This window comes from Oenanthe melanoleuca, chromosome 4A (genome assembly GCF_029582105.1).
Source record: "Oenanthe melanoleuca isolate GR-GAL-2019-014 chromosome 4A, OMel1.0, whole genome shotgun sequence".
In the NCBI taxonomy this organism is placed as follows: Eukaryota; Metazoa; Chordata; class Aves; order Passeriformes; family Muscicapidae; genus Oenanthe; species Oenanthe melanoleuca.
In genome coordinates, this window is record NC_079338.1 from 883,464 (window position 1) to 896,266 (window position 12,803).

Sequence of the window (12,803 nt, forward strand, 5' to 3'; positions counted from 1 at the left end):
GTTGTCAGGCTTGGCAGGAATCACTGCTGCTTCTCCATACTAACAATAATAACAAGAATATTCCAGCACGCTGGAATTCCATCCCCAGGAGGCTGGAGCACCCATGGAACACATCCACAAACACCAATCCATTCCCTTTCCCTTGCCATCAGTTTTCCATCCCACCTTGTCAGTGATAACAAACATTTCCAGAGCCCTGAGGAAACGCTGCCTGCCTCCAGATAAACATGGACAGAGAACAAAATTTTGGATAAACACACTGCAGGATGGACAGTGCACAGCCACAGCACACAGCTGGATTTCACATCACACCCCTGCCTCTCCCCTGGTGCAAACCAGCGTGGAATTGCTGAAACAAAGGTCTGCATGGGGGTTAGTAAAAAAAATCCAATTTTAGATAAAGGTGTGCCCCACCAGGCTGGTATTCTGCCCAAAATAATAAATGTCCCCGGGTTCCACTGCTGGGCAAAGCAAAGAGCCGTGGCATTCCCCCAAACCCCAAACATTGCTTTGGGAAGGAGAGCTCCCAGTTCCCTGGAAGCTCCAGGGAGCACTCCCAGTCCAGTGACCCAGCAGAGCTGGAGATGGAGAGGAAGGAGAGCTGGGAAAGGCTCAGCCGAACACCCAAACACTGAAGGCATTCAAGAAAAGCAGCCAAGAAAACCACCAGAGCCTCACTTCTGCCTGTGCAGCTGGATTTACCTGCCGTGGTGACACTTCTGCTCAATGGGAGGATGCTCTTGTCCCTCTCATTTCCTGCTGAATCCCACTTTTATAGTCCTCCTCGGGAGGAGGAGCCTGCAGCCAGTTGCTTCACCCATTGGCACCTGTGGCATTTCGGAGACAGGAGTTTCCTTGAACCTTGTCAGTTATTGTCTGAAATCTTGATTTATTTCCTCAAACGGGGGGTGGGGAGGGGTTTCCCTCCAAACCACCCCTCCTCACGGATTCCCCCCCACCCTCTGGCTCCCCGGGGGCTGATGTCATCCCCCTGGAAATTCGGTTGCACAAAACAGAAAGCAAATTGCCTTTTGGACGCAGATATAAACCCTGCCACCAGCACCTTCCAGCCACTCACCTCTGCCATCCCTCACTGGGAGCACAGCGAGCCGGGAATGGCACTGGGAAGAGCAGCCACCAGCATGGTCTACTCCACCTTCCAGGTAAAACCCTTCCATGCAAACCCTCCCCATCCCTGAGCTCGCCTTTTGCACTTTAAGGAGGAAACATCTTTTTCCAGGCGGTTCCTCCGCTGGTCCAGCTGAGCGTGGCATTAAACCTGCCCCAAAACGAACAAATCCCAATTTTCACAGTGGTTTCATTCAGCTGCTGACCTTTTCCTGCCATCCTGCTCCTTCCGTGTGTCCCAAACTCTCCCTGGACCTGCGGGGTTGTTGTTATTGGGATGCTCTCCGTGGGTTTTGCTCCTCGTGCTCGCTGTTGGATCTCATCCTTGCAGGGCTGCTCAGGCTCTGCTGCCCCTTCAGCTCTGTGAATTTATTTCCCTGGATGTTCTTGGCATCCCTGCTGGACGCAGCTTCGGAAAATATTTTTTTTTTCCCCCCTCCTTTAAGTGCGTCGTTACTTTTACGTGCTCGTTTGATCTGTGAGCGTCTCTCGGTGAGAGGAAAGCTCCAAGAAACCTTCCAGTGACAGATTCCCCTCTCTGTGTCTCTCCTCCAGAAATCCCAGAAGTTCTTGGCAAGCTCTCGGCAAGTGCACAAAACTGCTGCCCACGGTTTGTATCCCTCAGCATTCCCCATCCTTTCCTAGCGGGCATCCCAAAATAATCACGGCAGTGCTGGGAAATAAGGTTCAGAGAAATCCTCACGTTTCTGGAAAGCAAAACTTCCAAATGTTTGGGAGTCCTCAGGTGCTTTGCGCCCTCGGGGGTAAAAGACCAGGAGTAAAAATGTGGATTGTTAGTCCTGTGCTAAACCAGAACTTTAACTGGTTTAGAACCAGACTTTCCAAATTCTTTGATGGCAAATGTGAGATGTTGAAAGGGTGGCTCAGATCTTTAACTCCTCCACTTGTCACTTCCTAATTCCACCTGCCCCTGCCCTGGGCATTGCCTGGAGAGGTTCGTGGATCTCCTGCTGTGCCTCCAGCACTGCCCAGCTTCGGGTAAATTAACCACAGCTTGGCCGTGTAGACACTTGGTCTATTTTGTCTCTTAAATTTGTCTATTAACTGATCTTAAAATATGTTCTTGGTCTATTATGTTTATTAACTTCATTCTAAAAGTTTATTATAACTTTATTATAAGTTTATTGACTTATTTTAAAAAGGACTCTTCATTTATTGTAAGTTTATAATAGGTTCACTAACATTTTAAAATATATTCTTAGTCTATTATCTCAATTTATTTTAAAGTGAGTTAGTAATAAAATAAGTGCAAGGAATGTTGCTTAATGAGACCAGAGGACAAGAGAAATAATAATAATAATAACGGGGATTTATTCGGTCCTGCATCAAATTTAATTTTTTAATGAACTCCTGCCACACCAGAAGGAAAACCAAGGAGTCATGGAACACTTTTAGCTAAAGGGTTAAAAAAGCCCAGAACACTGCCTGCTGAGGTGGCAAAGAGCATTTGATACCGGGGAGGAACCAATCCAGCTTTTCTGGGTGCTGAGTGGCGGGAGAAGATTTTCCTGCAGCCTCTCCAAGCCCTGAGAGCTCCGGGAGGGCGCCGGGGGGAGCCGGGGATGCTCCAGAGGGAACCGGGGGATGCTGGAGGGGAACCCAGGGATGTGCCAGGGGGACCCGGGGATGATCCGGGAGCACCCGGGGAGGCTGCGGGGGAACCGGGAATGCTCCGGGGGAGCCGGCGATGCTCCGGGGGATGATCCAGGAGCACCCGGGGATGCACCGGGGGGAGCCGGGGATGATCCGGGGGAACTGGGGATGATCCAGGGAGACTCGGGGATACCCCGGGGGGAGCTGGGGATGCTCCGGCGGAGCCCAGGGATGTTCCAGGGGGAACCAGGGAATGCCCGAGGGAAGCCGGGGATGATCCGGAGGGGCTCAGGGATGATCCGGGGGGAACCGGGGGATGCTCGATGGGAGCCGGGGATGATCCGGGGGAACCTAGGGATGTTCCAGGGGGACCCGGGGATGCTCCCGGGGGAATCGGGGATGATCGGGGGATGCTCCGGCAAAGAGCCGGGGATGCTCTGGAGGACCCGAGGATGCTCTGAGGGAACCCGGGGATGCTCCGGGGTAACCGGGGATGCCCCGGGGGGACCTGGGGATGCTCTGAGGGGACCCGGGGATGCTCCGGGGGGAGCCGGGCTGGGCTGGGCAGCGGAGCCCGGAGCTCTGGGTGCCGGGTTCCTGTTCCCGGGAGGGGAATGTTCTCCCGGTGAGTCAGGCGGTGATGGCATTCCCAGCTGTGTTTACAGGAGGCTCAGACTGGGCTCGAGGTGAGCCCGGACACGAGCCAGCGCTCCGTGAGTCACTGATGTGACATTTCGGGATGAATCCAAACCAGGGAAATTAGGGAATGGTCATTTCATTAATTGCCGTGTTTGCTGTTCCAAAAACAAAGCCTCTTGTGTACCTGCTGATCTGGATGAGCTTTCCCCTTGGTGCAAAGCTTTATTTATTTTTTTCACCTATATAGACATTAATTCATCTTTATCTCCATCTATGTGTGCACCTCCACATCCATCCATAAGTAAATGTATGGATTTGCCATCCTTCAAATGTTGGCTACATGGAATTTTATTTTTCCTGCTCTCCTGCGCTCTCAAATTGACAGTATAAATTGTAACAGCAATAGAAATTTAATAGCAAATTAATAGCTATTTTAATTTAATTTAAATAGCAATTCGAATTCTATGAATTATGAATGTAATTATATTCATTATATTCTGTATTCTACTTCTAGAATACAGAATTTTATAAATTATAAAATACTATATTAATTTTTAAAATATTATATATTAAAATTAATATCCATAATAATGATCTATATATAAGCTGAATAAGGCAATTTTTGCACTGAAATGAAAACATTCAATAGACACAAACTGGGTATTTTCTATAGAATTTTAACTTATTTTTAATAATTAACATCCTTTGAAGTATGTAGGGCTTAAAAGCTTTGGTGGCTGAGTCAAGACACTTCAGTGTCTTGGGGGATGAAACATCTGGACAAATCCAGGCTCTGGGTCAAGTCCTGCTTTCCAAAAAATTATGGACTTTTTGGATTTCTGTGGTCCATTCCAGCTCTGCCTTTCCTCTGGATAAAGGGACATAATTTGTGTTGGCACCTCCCAAAAATGATTATTGGAACCCCAAGGTGAGGGGATAGGGCTGAGCTCTGAGATTTTTCACCTGAACTTCCTGGAAACCGCCCCAGGAGGAGCCCAGAGCATGGGTGGAACATGAAATTTTCTATTCTCAGAAAATGATTGTTGGAGCCCCAAGGTGAGGGGATAGGGCTCAGCTCTGAGGTTTCCTCACTTGAATTTTCTGGAAACCGCCCCAGGAGGAGCCCAGAGCATGGGTGGAACATGAGATTTTCTATTCCCAAAAAATGACTGTTGGAAGCCCAAGGTGAGGGGATAGGGCTCAGTTCTGAGGTTTCCTCACTTGAATTTTCTGGAAACCGCCCCAGGAGGAGCGCAGAGAAAGTGTGGACCACGAAATTTTATATTCCTGAAAAATGGGCAAGTGCAGCCCCACGCCTGGTGCTGGGGACTCAGTGCTGTGTCACCATCCACTCGTGATGGTTCCTTCAACCCCAGGGTGCAAAAGACAAAAAGCAAGAGAGACTCAAGTTTTACTCAGCAGAAATGCAGTTTATTGAGTGAGAAGAGAGAGAGAGAGAGGGGTAAAGGAAACGAAGTAAAAGGGGAGAGAAAGAGAGAGAGAGAGAGAAAGGATGGGATGTAGCTACCAACAGATGGGATGAGTCCTCGAGTTGTCAATGACAGACTCATTTTCAATCAGTTGGGGAGAAAGAGATCTTAGAGTCTCTTTAAGAAAGTCACTTTTTATAGCCCTTTTCCAAAGCCAGTGGCCTCTGGCCAAAAGGTGGGGAGGTTTATGGACTATTGTGTGCAGAGATCATTGCTCCAAGAAACAGGTGCTGGAACAGGGAGCTGTAACAGTACCCTGAGAGCAGCACCAGACAGTGCTGGGAATCCACCTGGGCCGGGCCAGAGCTCAGGTCAGGGTGAGTGCTGGGTCCTGGGTCTCAGTCTCTGATGATGGTCGTGGGGCAGATCAGACAAACTTCAGGCCGACCCTTACCCGCTGTCCTTGTCCCCTCGGCGTCCCCTGCGCAGTGGTGGCCCGGAGCGCTCCGGAGGAGTCCGTGACCGGCAGCTTCGCCTCGTTCATCCGCGGGGCTCGCCCCGAGCACCTGTCCCAGACCGTGCGGCAGCGCAGCAAGAGGATGATCCTGGACAGCATCGGCGTGGGGCTGGTGGGCAGCACCACACGCGTGTTCGACATCGCGCTGCGCTACTGCCGGGTAGGGACAGCCCCGCGCCGCCACCGCCGCTGCCACCTCCAGGGCCACCCGCGGGGCTCCGCTGACATTCCGTCCCTCCCGCAGGAGCTGTATTCCTCCGGGGCCGTGAGCTCTGTCTACGGCAAGCCCGGGCTGAAGCTGTCCCCGACCCTGGCTGCCTTCACCAACGGCGTGGCGGTAAGGCTGCGAGCGCTGGGGATCCCTGCTCCCGGCTTTTCCCAAGGGGATTTGGGGATCCCGGCTTTTCCCAAGGGGTATCTGTGCTTTTCCAAAGGAATTTGTGCTCCCGGCTCTTCCAGGGGAATTTGTGCCTCCTGCTTTTCCAAGGGGTGTTTGTGCTTTTCCAAAGGAATTTGTCCTCCCGGCTTTTCCAAGGGGAATTTTTGCTCCCGGCTTTTCCAAGGGGAATTTGTGCTCCCGGTTTCTCCAAGGGGAATTTACGCTTCCTGCTTTTCCAAGGGATATCTGTGCTCCCCACTTTTCCCAGGGGAATTTTTCCTCCTGCATTTCCCAAGGGAATTTGTCCTCTCGGCTTTTCCAAGCGGGATTTGTCCTCCTCGCTTTTCCAAGGGAATTTGTGCTCCCGGCTTTCCCAAGGGAATTTGTGCTCCCGGCTTTCCCAGGGGAATTTGTGTTCCTGGCTTCTCCAAGGGGATTTGTACTTTCAGATTTTCCAAGGGGAATTTGTGCTCCCGGCTTTCTCAGGGGTATCTGTGATCCCGGCTTTTCCAAGGGATTTGTCCTCCCGGCTTTTCCCAAGGGAATTTGTGCTCCCGGCCCTTCCAGGAGAATTTCTGCTCCCGGCTTTTCCAAGGGGAATTTGTGCTCCCAGATTTTCCAAGGGGATTTGTGCTCCCGGCTTTTCCAAAGGAATTCGTGCTCCCGGCCCTTCCAGGAAAATTTGTGCTCCCAGCTTTTCCCAGGGGTATCTGTGCTCATGGCTTTTCCAAGGGGAATCTCTGCACCCGGCTTTTCCAAGGGGAATTTTGTGCTCCCAGATTTTCCAAGGGGATTTGTGCTTCCCGCTTTTCCAAGGGATTTGTGCTCCCGGCTTTTCCCAGGGGAATCTGTGCTCCGGCCTTTTCCCAGTGGAATTTTTGCTCCCGGCTTTCCCAAGGGGGATTTGTGCTCCCGGCTTTTCCCAGCGGAATTTTTGCTCCCGGCTTTCCCAAGGGGGATTTGTGCTCATGGCTTTTCCAAGGGAATTTGTGCTCTCGGTTTCTCCAAGGGGAATTTACGCTTCCTGCTTTTCCGAGGGATATCTGTGATCCCGGCTTTTCCCAGGGGAATTTTTGGCCCCTGCTTTTCCCAAGGGAATTTGTCCTCCCGCCTTTTCCAAGGGGAATTTGTCCTCCCGGCTTTTCCAAGGGGAACTTCTGCTCCCGTCTGTCCCAGCGTTATCTGTGCTCGCGACATTTCCCAAGGGAATCTGTGTTCCCGGCTTTTCCAAGGAGAATTTGTGATCCCGGCTTTTCCAAGGGATTTGTGCTCTTGGCTTTCCCTGGGGGATTTTTCCTCCCGCCTTTTCCAAGGGGAATTTGTTCTCCCAGCTTTCCCAAGGGAATTTGTGCTCCCGGTATTTCCAAGGAGAATTTGTGCTCCCGGCTTTTCCAGGGGGATTTGTGCTCCCGACTGTTCCCAAGGGAATTTGTGCTCCCGGTATTTCCAAGGGGGATTTGAGCTCCCAGCTTTCCCAGGGGGATTTGTGCTCCCGACTTTTCCAAGGGAATTTTTGTCCCCGGCTTTTCCAAGGAGAATCTATGATCCCGGCTTTCCCAAGGGGAATTTGTGCTCCCGGCTTTCCCAAGGGAATTTGTGCTCCCGGCTTTTCCAAAGGAAATTTGTGCTCCCGGTATTTCCAAGGGGGATTTGTGCTCCTAGCCCTTCCAGGGGAATCTGTGCCCTGTGGTGCCAGAACTCCAGGAAACAGAGTTGGGTGACAAAATCCGTGAATCTCCTGGTTTTTAGAGGAGCCGTGGGGACACTGAGTGAAGTTTAGGCAGAATTCCCTCAGGAATATCGGCAGGGAGCCCTCATTCCCTGAGCGCCCAGCCAGCACATCCCCATCTCTGCTTCCCTGGCAGACCCATTCCATGGATTTTGACGACACGTGGCACCCTGCCACCCACCCCTCCGGGGCCGTGCTCCCGGCTCTCCTGGCAGCTTCCCAGATGCTCCCTCCCAACGCCAAACCCAGCGGCCTGGAATTCCTGCTGGCCTTCAACGTGGGCCTGGAAGTGCAAGGGAGGCTCATGCACTTCTCCACCGAGGCTCACGACATTCCCAAAAGGTAAAGCTCCTCTTCCTCGCCGAGGGTGGAGAGGGTTGGCGAGCCTGGGTTTTCAGATGTTAAGCCAAGTTTAATTAAGTCCAGTTTAATTTAGCTTTGCCCCGGGGTAAAGCCTTACTGAGAGCCAAATGCCAGAGGCGATTGCACCATGAATTCATTTGGTGATTTCCAAGGATTTTGCCTCAAAAATAACCCTCGGGAGGGCTCCCAGGGAGTCTGAAGTGCCAGGGCAGGATCCCAGCACCAAGCAGTGTCCTGGTGTGATCCAAGCAATGGAATCAACCAGGAGCTGTTCCCTTGGCTGTGTTTGAGGCTGAATTATTTGTCTGAGGGGTTGAAAGTTTGGCTGTGTGGACGTGAGCCATGCCAACTCCTGGAGAAATTTGCTTTTTGGAGATGCTGAGCTCACCTTGGTTTTTCTGAGAAGGTTTCAAGGAGAAACTCAGCTTTTAGGCTAAATTTATGTTAATTAACTCTAAATTTAGAGTTCAACTAAACTCTAATAAAACTCTGATTTTAAAGTTAATTTATTAGTTGAAATTCATGGTTAAATTTTGAATCCCACCCACACCAGAGCCATGAGGGAATTCCGCTTTCTGCTGGATCCTTGATTCTACATTAATTTTTCTTTGGGACAATTGTTTTGGTGTTACCATGCCCCTGATTTTTCATTAAGTTTTTCCTTGAGAGGAATGATTTGGTGTTACCCCTGCCCTTGATTTTCTATTAATTTTTTGAGGGGACGATTGCTTTGGTGTTATCCATATCCCTAATTTTCCATTAATTTTTTTTCCGTGAGAGGAATGCTTTGGTGTTACCCATGCCCTTGATTTCCCATTAATTTTCTTTGGGAGAATTGCTTTGGTGTTACCCTTGTCCCCAGTTTTCCCTTAATTTTTCCATGAGAGGAATGCTTGGGTGTTACCCATACTCCTGATTTTCCATTAATTTTTCCATAGGAGGAATGTTTTGGTGTTACCCATATCCCCGATTTTCCATTAATTTTTTCATGAGAGGAATGTTTTAGTGTTACCCATACCCTTGATTTCCCATTAATTTTTTCCATGGGAGAATTGCTGTGGTGTTACCATGCCCCTGATTTTCCATTAATCCTTCCATGGGAGAATTGCTTTGGTGTTACTACGCCCCAATTTCCCATTGATTTTCTTTGGGAGAATTGCTTTGGTGTTACCATGCCCTTGATTTCCCATTAATTTTCTTTGGGAGAATTGCTTTGGTGTTACCCATATCCCTGATTTTCCATTAATTTTTCCATGGGAGAATTACTTTGGTGTTACCACGCCCCCGATTTTCCATTGATTTTTTTTCCATGGGAGAATTGTTTTGGTGTTACCTTTGTCCCAAATTTTCCATTAATCCTTCCATGAGAGGAATGCTTTGGTGTTACCATGCCCCTGATTTTCCATTAATCCTTCCATGGGAGAATTGCTTTGGCGTTACTACACCCCAATTTCCCATTGATTTTCTTTGGGAGAATTGCTTTGGTGTTACTAAGCCCCTGATTTTCCATTAATCCTTCCATGAGAGGAACGCTTTGGTGTTACCATGCCCTTGATTTCCCGTTAATTTTTTCCATGGGAGAATTGCTTTGGCGTTACTACACCCCAATTTCCCATTAATTTTTTCCATGGGAGAATTGCTTTGGTGTTACCATGCCCCTGATTTTCCATTAATCCTTCCATGGGAGAATTGCTTTGGTGTTACCTTTGTCCCCAACTTTCCATTAATCCTTCCATGAGAGGAATGCTTTGGTGTTACCTTTGTCCCCAACTTTCCATTAATCCTTCCATGAGAGGAATGCTTTGGTGTCACTACGCCCCAATTTCCCATTGATTTTCTTTGGGAGAATTGCTTTGGTGTTACTAAGCCCCTGATTTTCCATTAATCCTTCCATGAGAGGAACGCTTTGGTGTTACCATGCCCTTGATTTCCCACTAATTTTCCCACGGGAGAATCGCTTTGGTGTGCCCCATTCCAGGCACCCAGAGCTGCTCTCTCCTGCAGGTTCCACCCTCCCTCGGTGGTGGGCACCCTGGGCAGCGCCGCGGCCGCGGCCAAGCTGCTGTCCCTCAGCTCTGCCCAGTGCTGCCACGCCCTGGGCATCGCCGCCTCCCTCGCCGGGGCGCCCATGGCCAACGCCGCCACCCAGGCCAAGCCTCTCCACGTTGGAAACGCCACCCGCCTGGGCTTGGAGGCAGCTCTGCTGGCGGCCCGAGGGATGGAGGCCAACCCCTTGATCCTGGATGATATTCCCGGCTGCTCGGGGTTCAGCGCCTTCTACAGCGTCTACCAGCCCAAACCGCTGTCGGCGCCCGGCGAGCGCCACGAGTTCCTCCTGGAAAAGCAGGATATCGCCTTCAAGAGATTCCCAGCCCACCTGGGCATGCACTGGGTGGTGGATGCTGCTTTGTCCGTCCGGAATCTCTTCGTCAACTACGCGGGGTCCTTCTCGCCGTCGCTGATCCGCAGCGTGGTGCTGAAGATCCCGGTGTCCAAGTACATCAACCGGCCTTTCCCCAGCTCGGAGCACCAGGCAAGGCACTCCTTCCAGTTCAACGCCTGCGCTGCCCTGCTGGACGGCGAGGTGGGCCTGGGCTCCTTCTCCGAGAGCAGCATCCAGCGCCAGGAGCTGAGGGAGCTGCTGGGCAAGGTGGTGGTGGAGCACCCCGAGGACAACGTGGCCAACTTTGACAAGATGTACGGAGAGGTGGCCCTGCTCCTGCACAGCGGGGACGTGCTGACGGGCAAATGTGACACTTTCTACGGCCACTGGAGGAAGCCCCTGAGCGAAGAGTCGCTCCTGAAGAAGTTTCGATCCAACGCCTCCCACGTGCTTCCAGAAGAAAAGGTAGAAGCCATCATCACTCTGGTGGACAACCTGGAGAACCTGTCAGACAGCTCCCAGCTGGCCTGCAGCCTGTGAGGGGGATTGGTGAGGGGCTTGTCCTGGTGAAGCTGCGATTCCTTTCTCCATTGGTGCTTTCCTATTGATTCCCAAGGACAGGGAACTTCCCACCCCTTCCAGTAGATCATTGCAAAGAAACACACGAGGTAGGAGGTGTGTCTGGGCCAGCGCACGGACCGAGCCTCAACTCCTGGTTGATGCTGGCTGAGGAGCTGAAAGGCCACCACAAGTATAAAAAAATTCCTATGGAAATCTCTGAGAATCCTCAAATTCCAGGGGGAATGGTGCCCATGCATTTCTTACAACTGGATCCAAGTTTTTCTGTGCAGGACGCCGAGTCTGGGAAGAGGAGGAGGTTCAGCTGTGCTTTTCTCAGTGCTCCTCTGGGCACTTTCAGGATCAGAGTCAGGCAGTCCCACAGGAAAATTCCATCCTTGCTGTGAGCAGCCCTGCCTGCAGGACTCCCCAGCAGAGAGGGATTCTTTTCCTTTCCAGTAAAAGCCTCGTGTTTCTCCAGCAGATGAGGTGCAGATGAGAACTCAACATTTATCCACATGAAACACTGGGACTGCTGATCCAAAGAGCTCCTTCCCAATATGGTCGTGATAAAATTGTGGAATCTGCTGTGGGAATTAGGATTATGGGAATTAGGATTCAAGAGGGATGAGATGGGAGCAGACAAGAAGGAAAATCCTTTTCTCTTGCTGGTCGTGGTTTGTGCAGGGAACGAACCATCCAGAAGAAAACTGTTTTCCCACCTGTTAATCAACTGTCCAATATTCATAGTGAATCTTGCTGAATAAAGAACAGAATTAAATTCATTTTCTCCATAAAGATTTAATGCTGCATTATGTAAACCATCAGTTTTAATTGGAATCCTCACAATACAGAGGTTTTCCCAATCGATGGGGACAGGGACAGCTGGAATGCTGACCTGTGGTTTCTCCAGGGAAAAGCATTGAGCCCCACAAGTTGTTTTTCCTGGAGATAACAACAACCATCAGCCAGCAAAGCCTCTGGTGCTCCAACACCGTCACTCCAACAGAAGTTCCTCCATCAGCAACGCATTCCAAATACTTGCTAAATTTCCATTACAAGTTTTGAGTTTCCCGTGGTTCGGGCCAGGTGTGAGAGCCCCAAAAATGTCATTCCATGTTTCACCCTCTGGTGAACGGGAAAGGCACAGAGCTGGTCTCCTCCAGGCCAGCCAGCAGCTCAGCATTTAAAGGGATCAACAGAGCCGAGGTGGGCTCCAGTGGAGGAAGAAAAACCCTCTCCCATGGGGTTTGAACCCATCTAATGGGCTTTGACCCCCTTCCATAGGGTTTGATCCCCTCTCATGGGGTTTGAACCCCTCCCATGGGCACCAACCCTCTCCCATTGGGGTTTGACCCTCTCCCATGGGCTTTGACCCCCTTCCATGGGGTTTGATCCCCTCTCATGGAGTTTGATCCCCTCCCATGGATTTTGACCTTCTCCCATGGATTTTGACCCTCCCTCATTGGGATTTGACCCCCTCCCATGGACACCAACCCTCTCTCGTTGGGGTTTGACCCTCTCCCATGGGGTTTGACCCTCTTCCATGGCTTTGACCTCTCCTGCAGGAACCAACCCTGTTCCATGAGGTTTAACCCTCTCCCATGGGGTTTGACCCCCCTCCCGTGGGCTTTGACCCTCTCCCGTGGGGTTTGACCCCTTCCCATGAGGATTAACCCTCTCCCATGGGGTTTGACCCTCTCCCGTGGGGATTAACCCTTTCCCGTGGGTTTTGACCCTGCGAGGGTCACAGACCCGGCCGGGGGAATCAGCACCCTGGAGAGCAGCCGCCGGATGCTCCGCGGGCGCCGGGACCGAGGGAATTCCGCTCCCAGAGTCCCTCCCAGGGATCCCTCCTGGGATCCCTTCCCGGATCTCCATCCACAAGGTGAAGGTGAGGAGATGCCCGTGGCTTTCTCCCATGGCATTCCTGTCTTTAACTCCCACAAGCCACTCAGTGGAAACCAGCTTATGCCCGCTGATCATCCAAAGCACTGAATGTTTTGTGACCTTGCCTTTTTTTCGCACCATGAAGAATTTTGGATTTCGTGAGAAATTCCAGC

The 12,803-nt window shown here is 51.0% G+C and overlaps 1 protein-coding gene across 1 annotated transcript; it reads left to right on the forward strand.

The window, feature by feature from the left end:
* The first annotated feature begins 1,142 nt into the window (after positions 1-1,142).
* LOC130253305 (cis-aconitate decarboxylase-like) lies at positions 1,143-12,734 on the forward strand. Its single transcript, XM_056491794.1, has 5 exons — positions 1,143-1,163; positions 5,138-5,665; positions 7,573-7,778; positions 9,804-12,329; positions 12,411-12,734. The coding sequence occupies exons 1-4, from the start codon at positions 1,143-1,145 to the stop codon at positions 10,720-10,722; spliced, it is 1,674 nt and encodes a 557-aa protein (XP_056347769.1). The 3' UTR covers positions 10,723-12,329; positions 12,411-12,734.
* The last annotated feature ends 69 nt before the right edge of the window (positions 12,735-12,803 follow it).

What these genes read in the sequence shown, in the direction of transcription:
- LOC130253305 (XM_056491794.1), top strand. Translation starts at nt 1,143, where the DNA reads ATGGTCTACTCCACCTTCCAG. An exon ending in TGGTCTACTCCACCTTCCAG is followed by an intron (nt 1,164 to 5,137) that starts GTAAAACCCTTC and finishes CCCTGAGAGCAG; the next exon opens with CACCAGACAGTGCTGGGAAT. An exon ending in GCTCACGACATTCCCAAAAG is followed by an intron (nt 7,779 to 9,803) that starts GTAAAGCTCCTC and finishes TCTCTCCTGCAG; the next exon opens with GTTCCACCCTCCCTCGGTGG.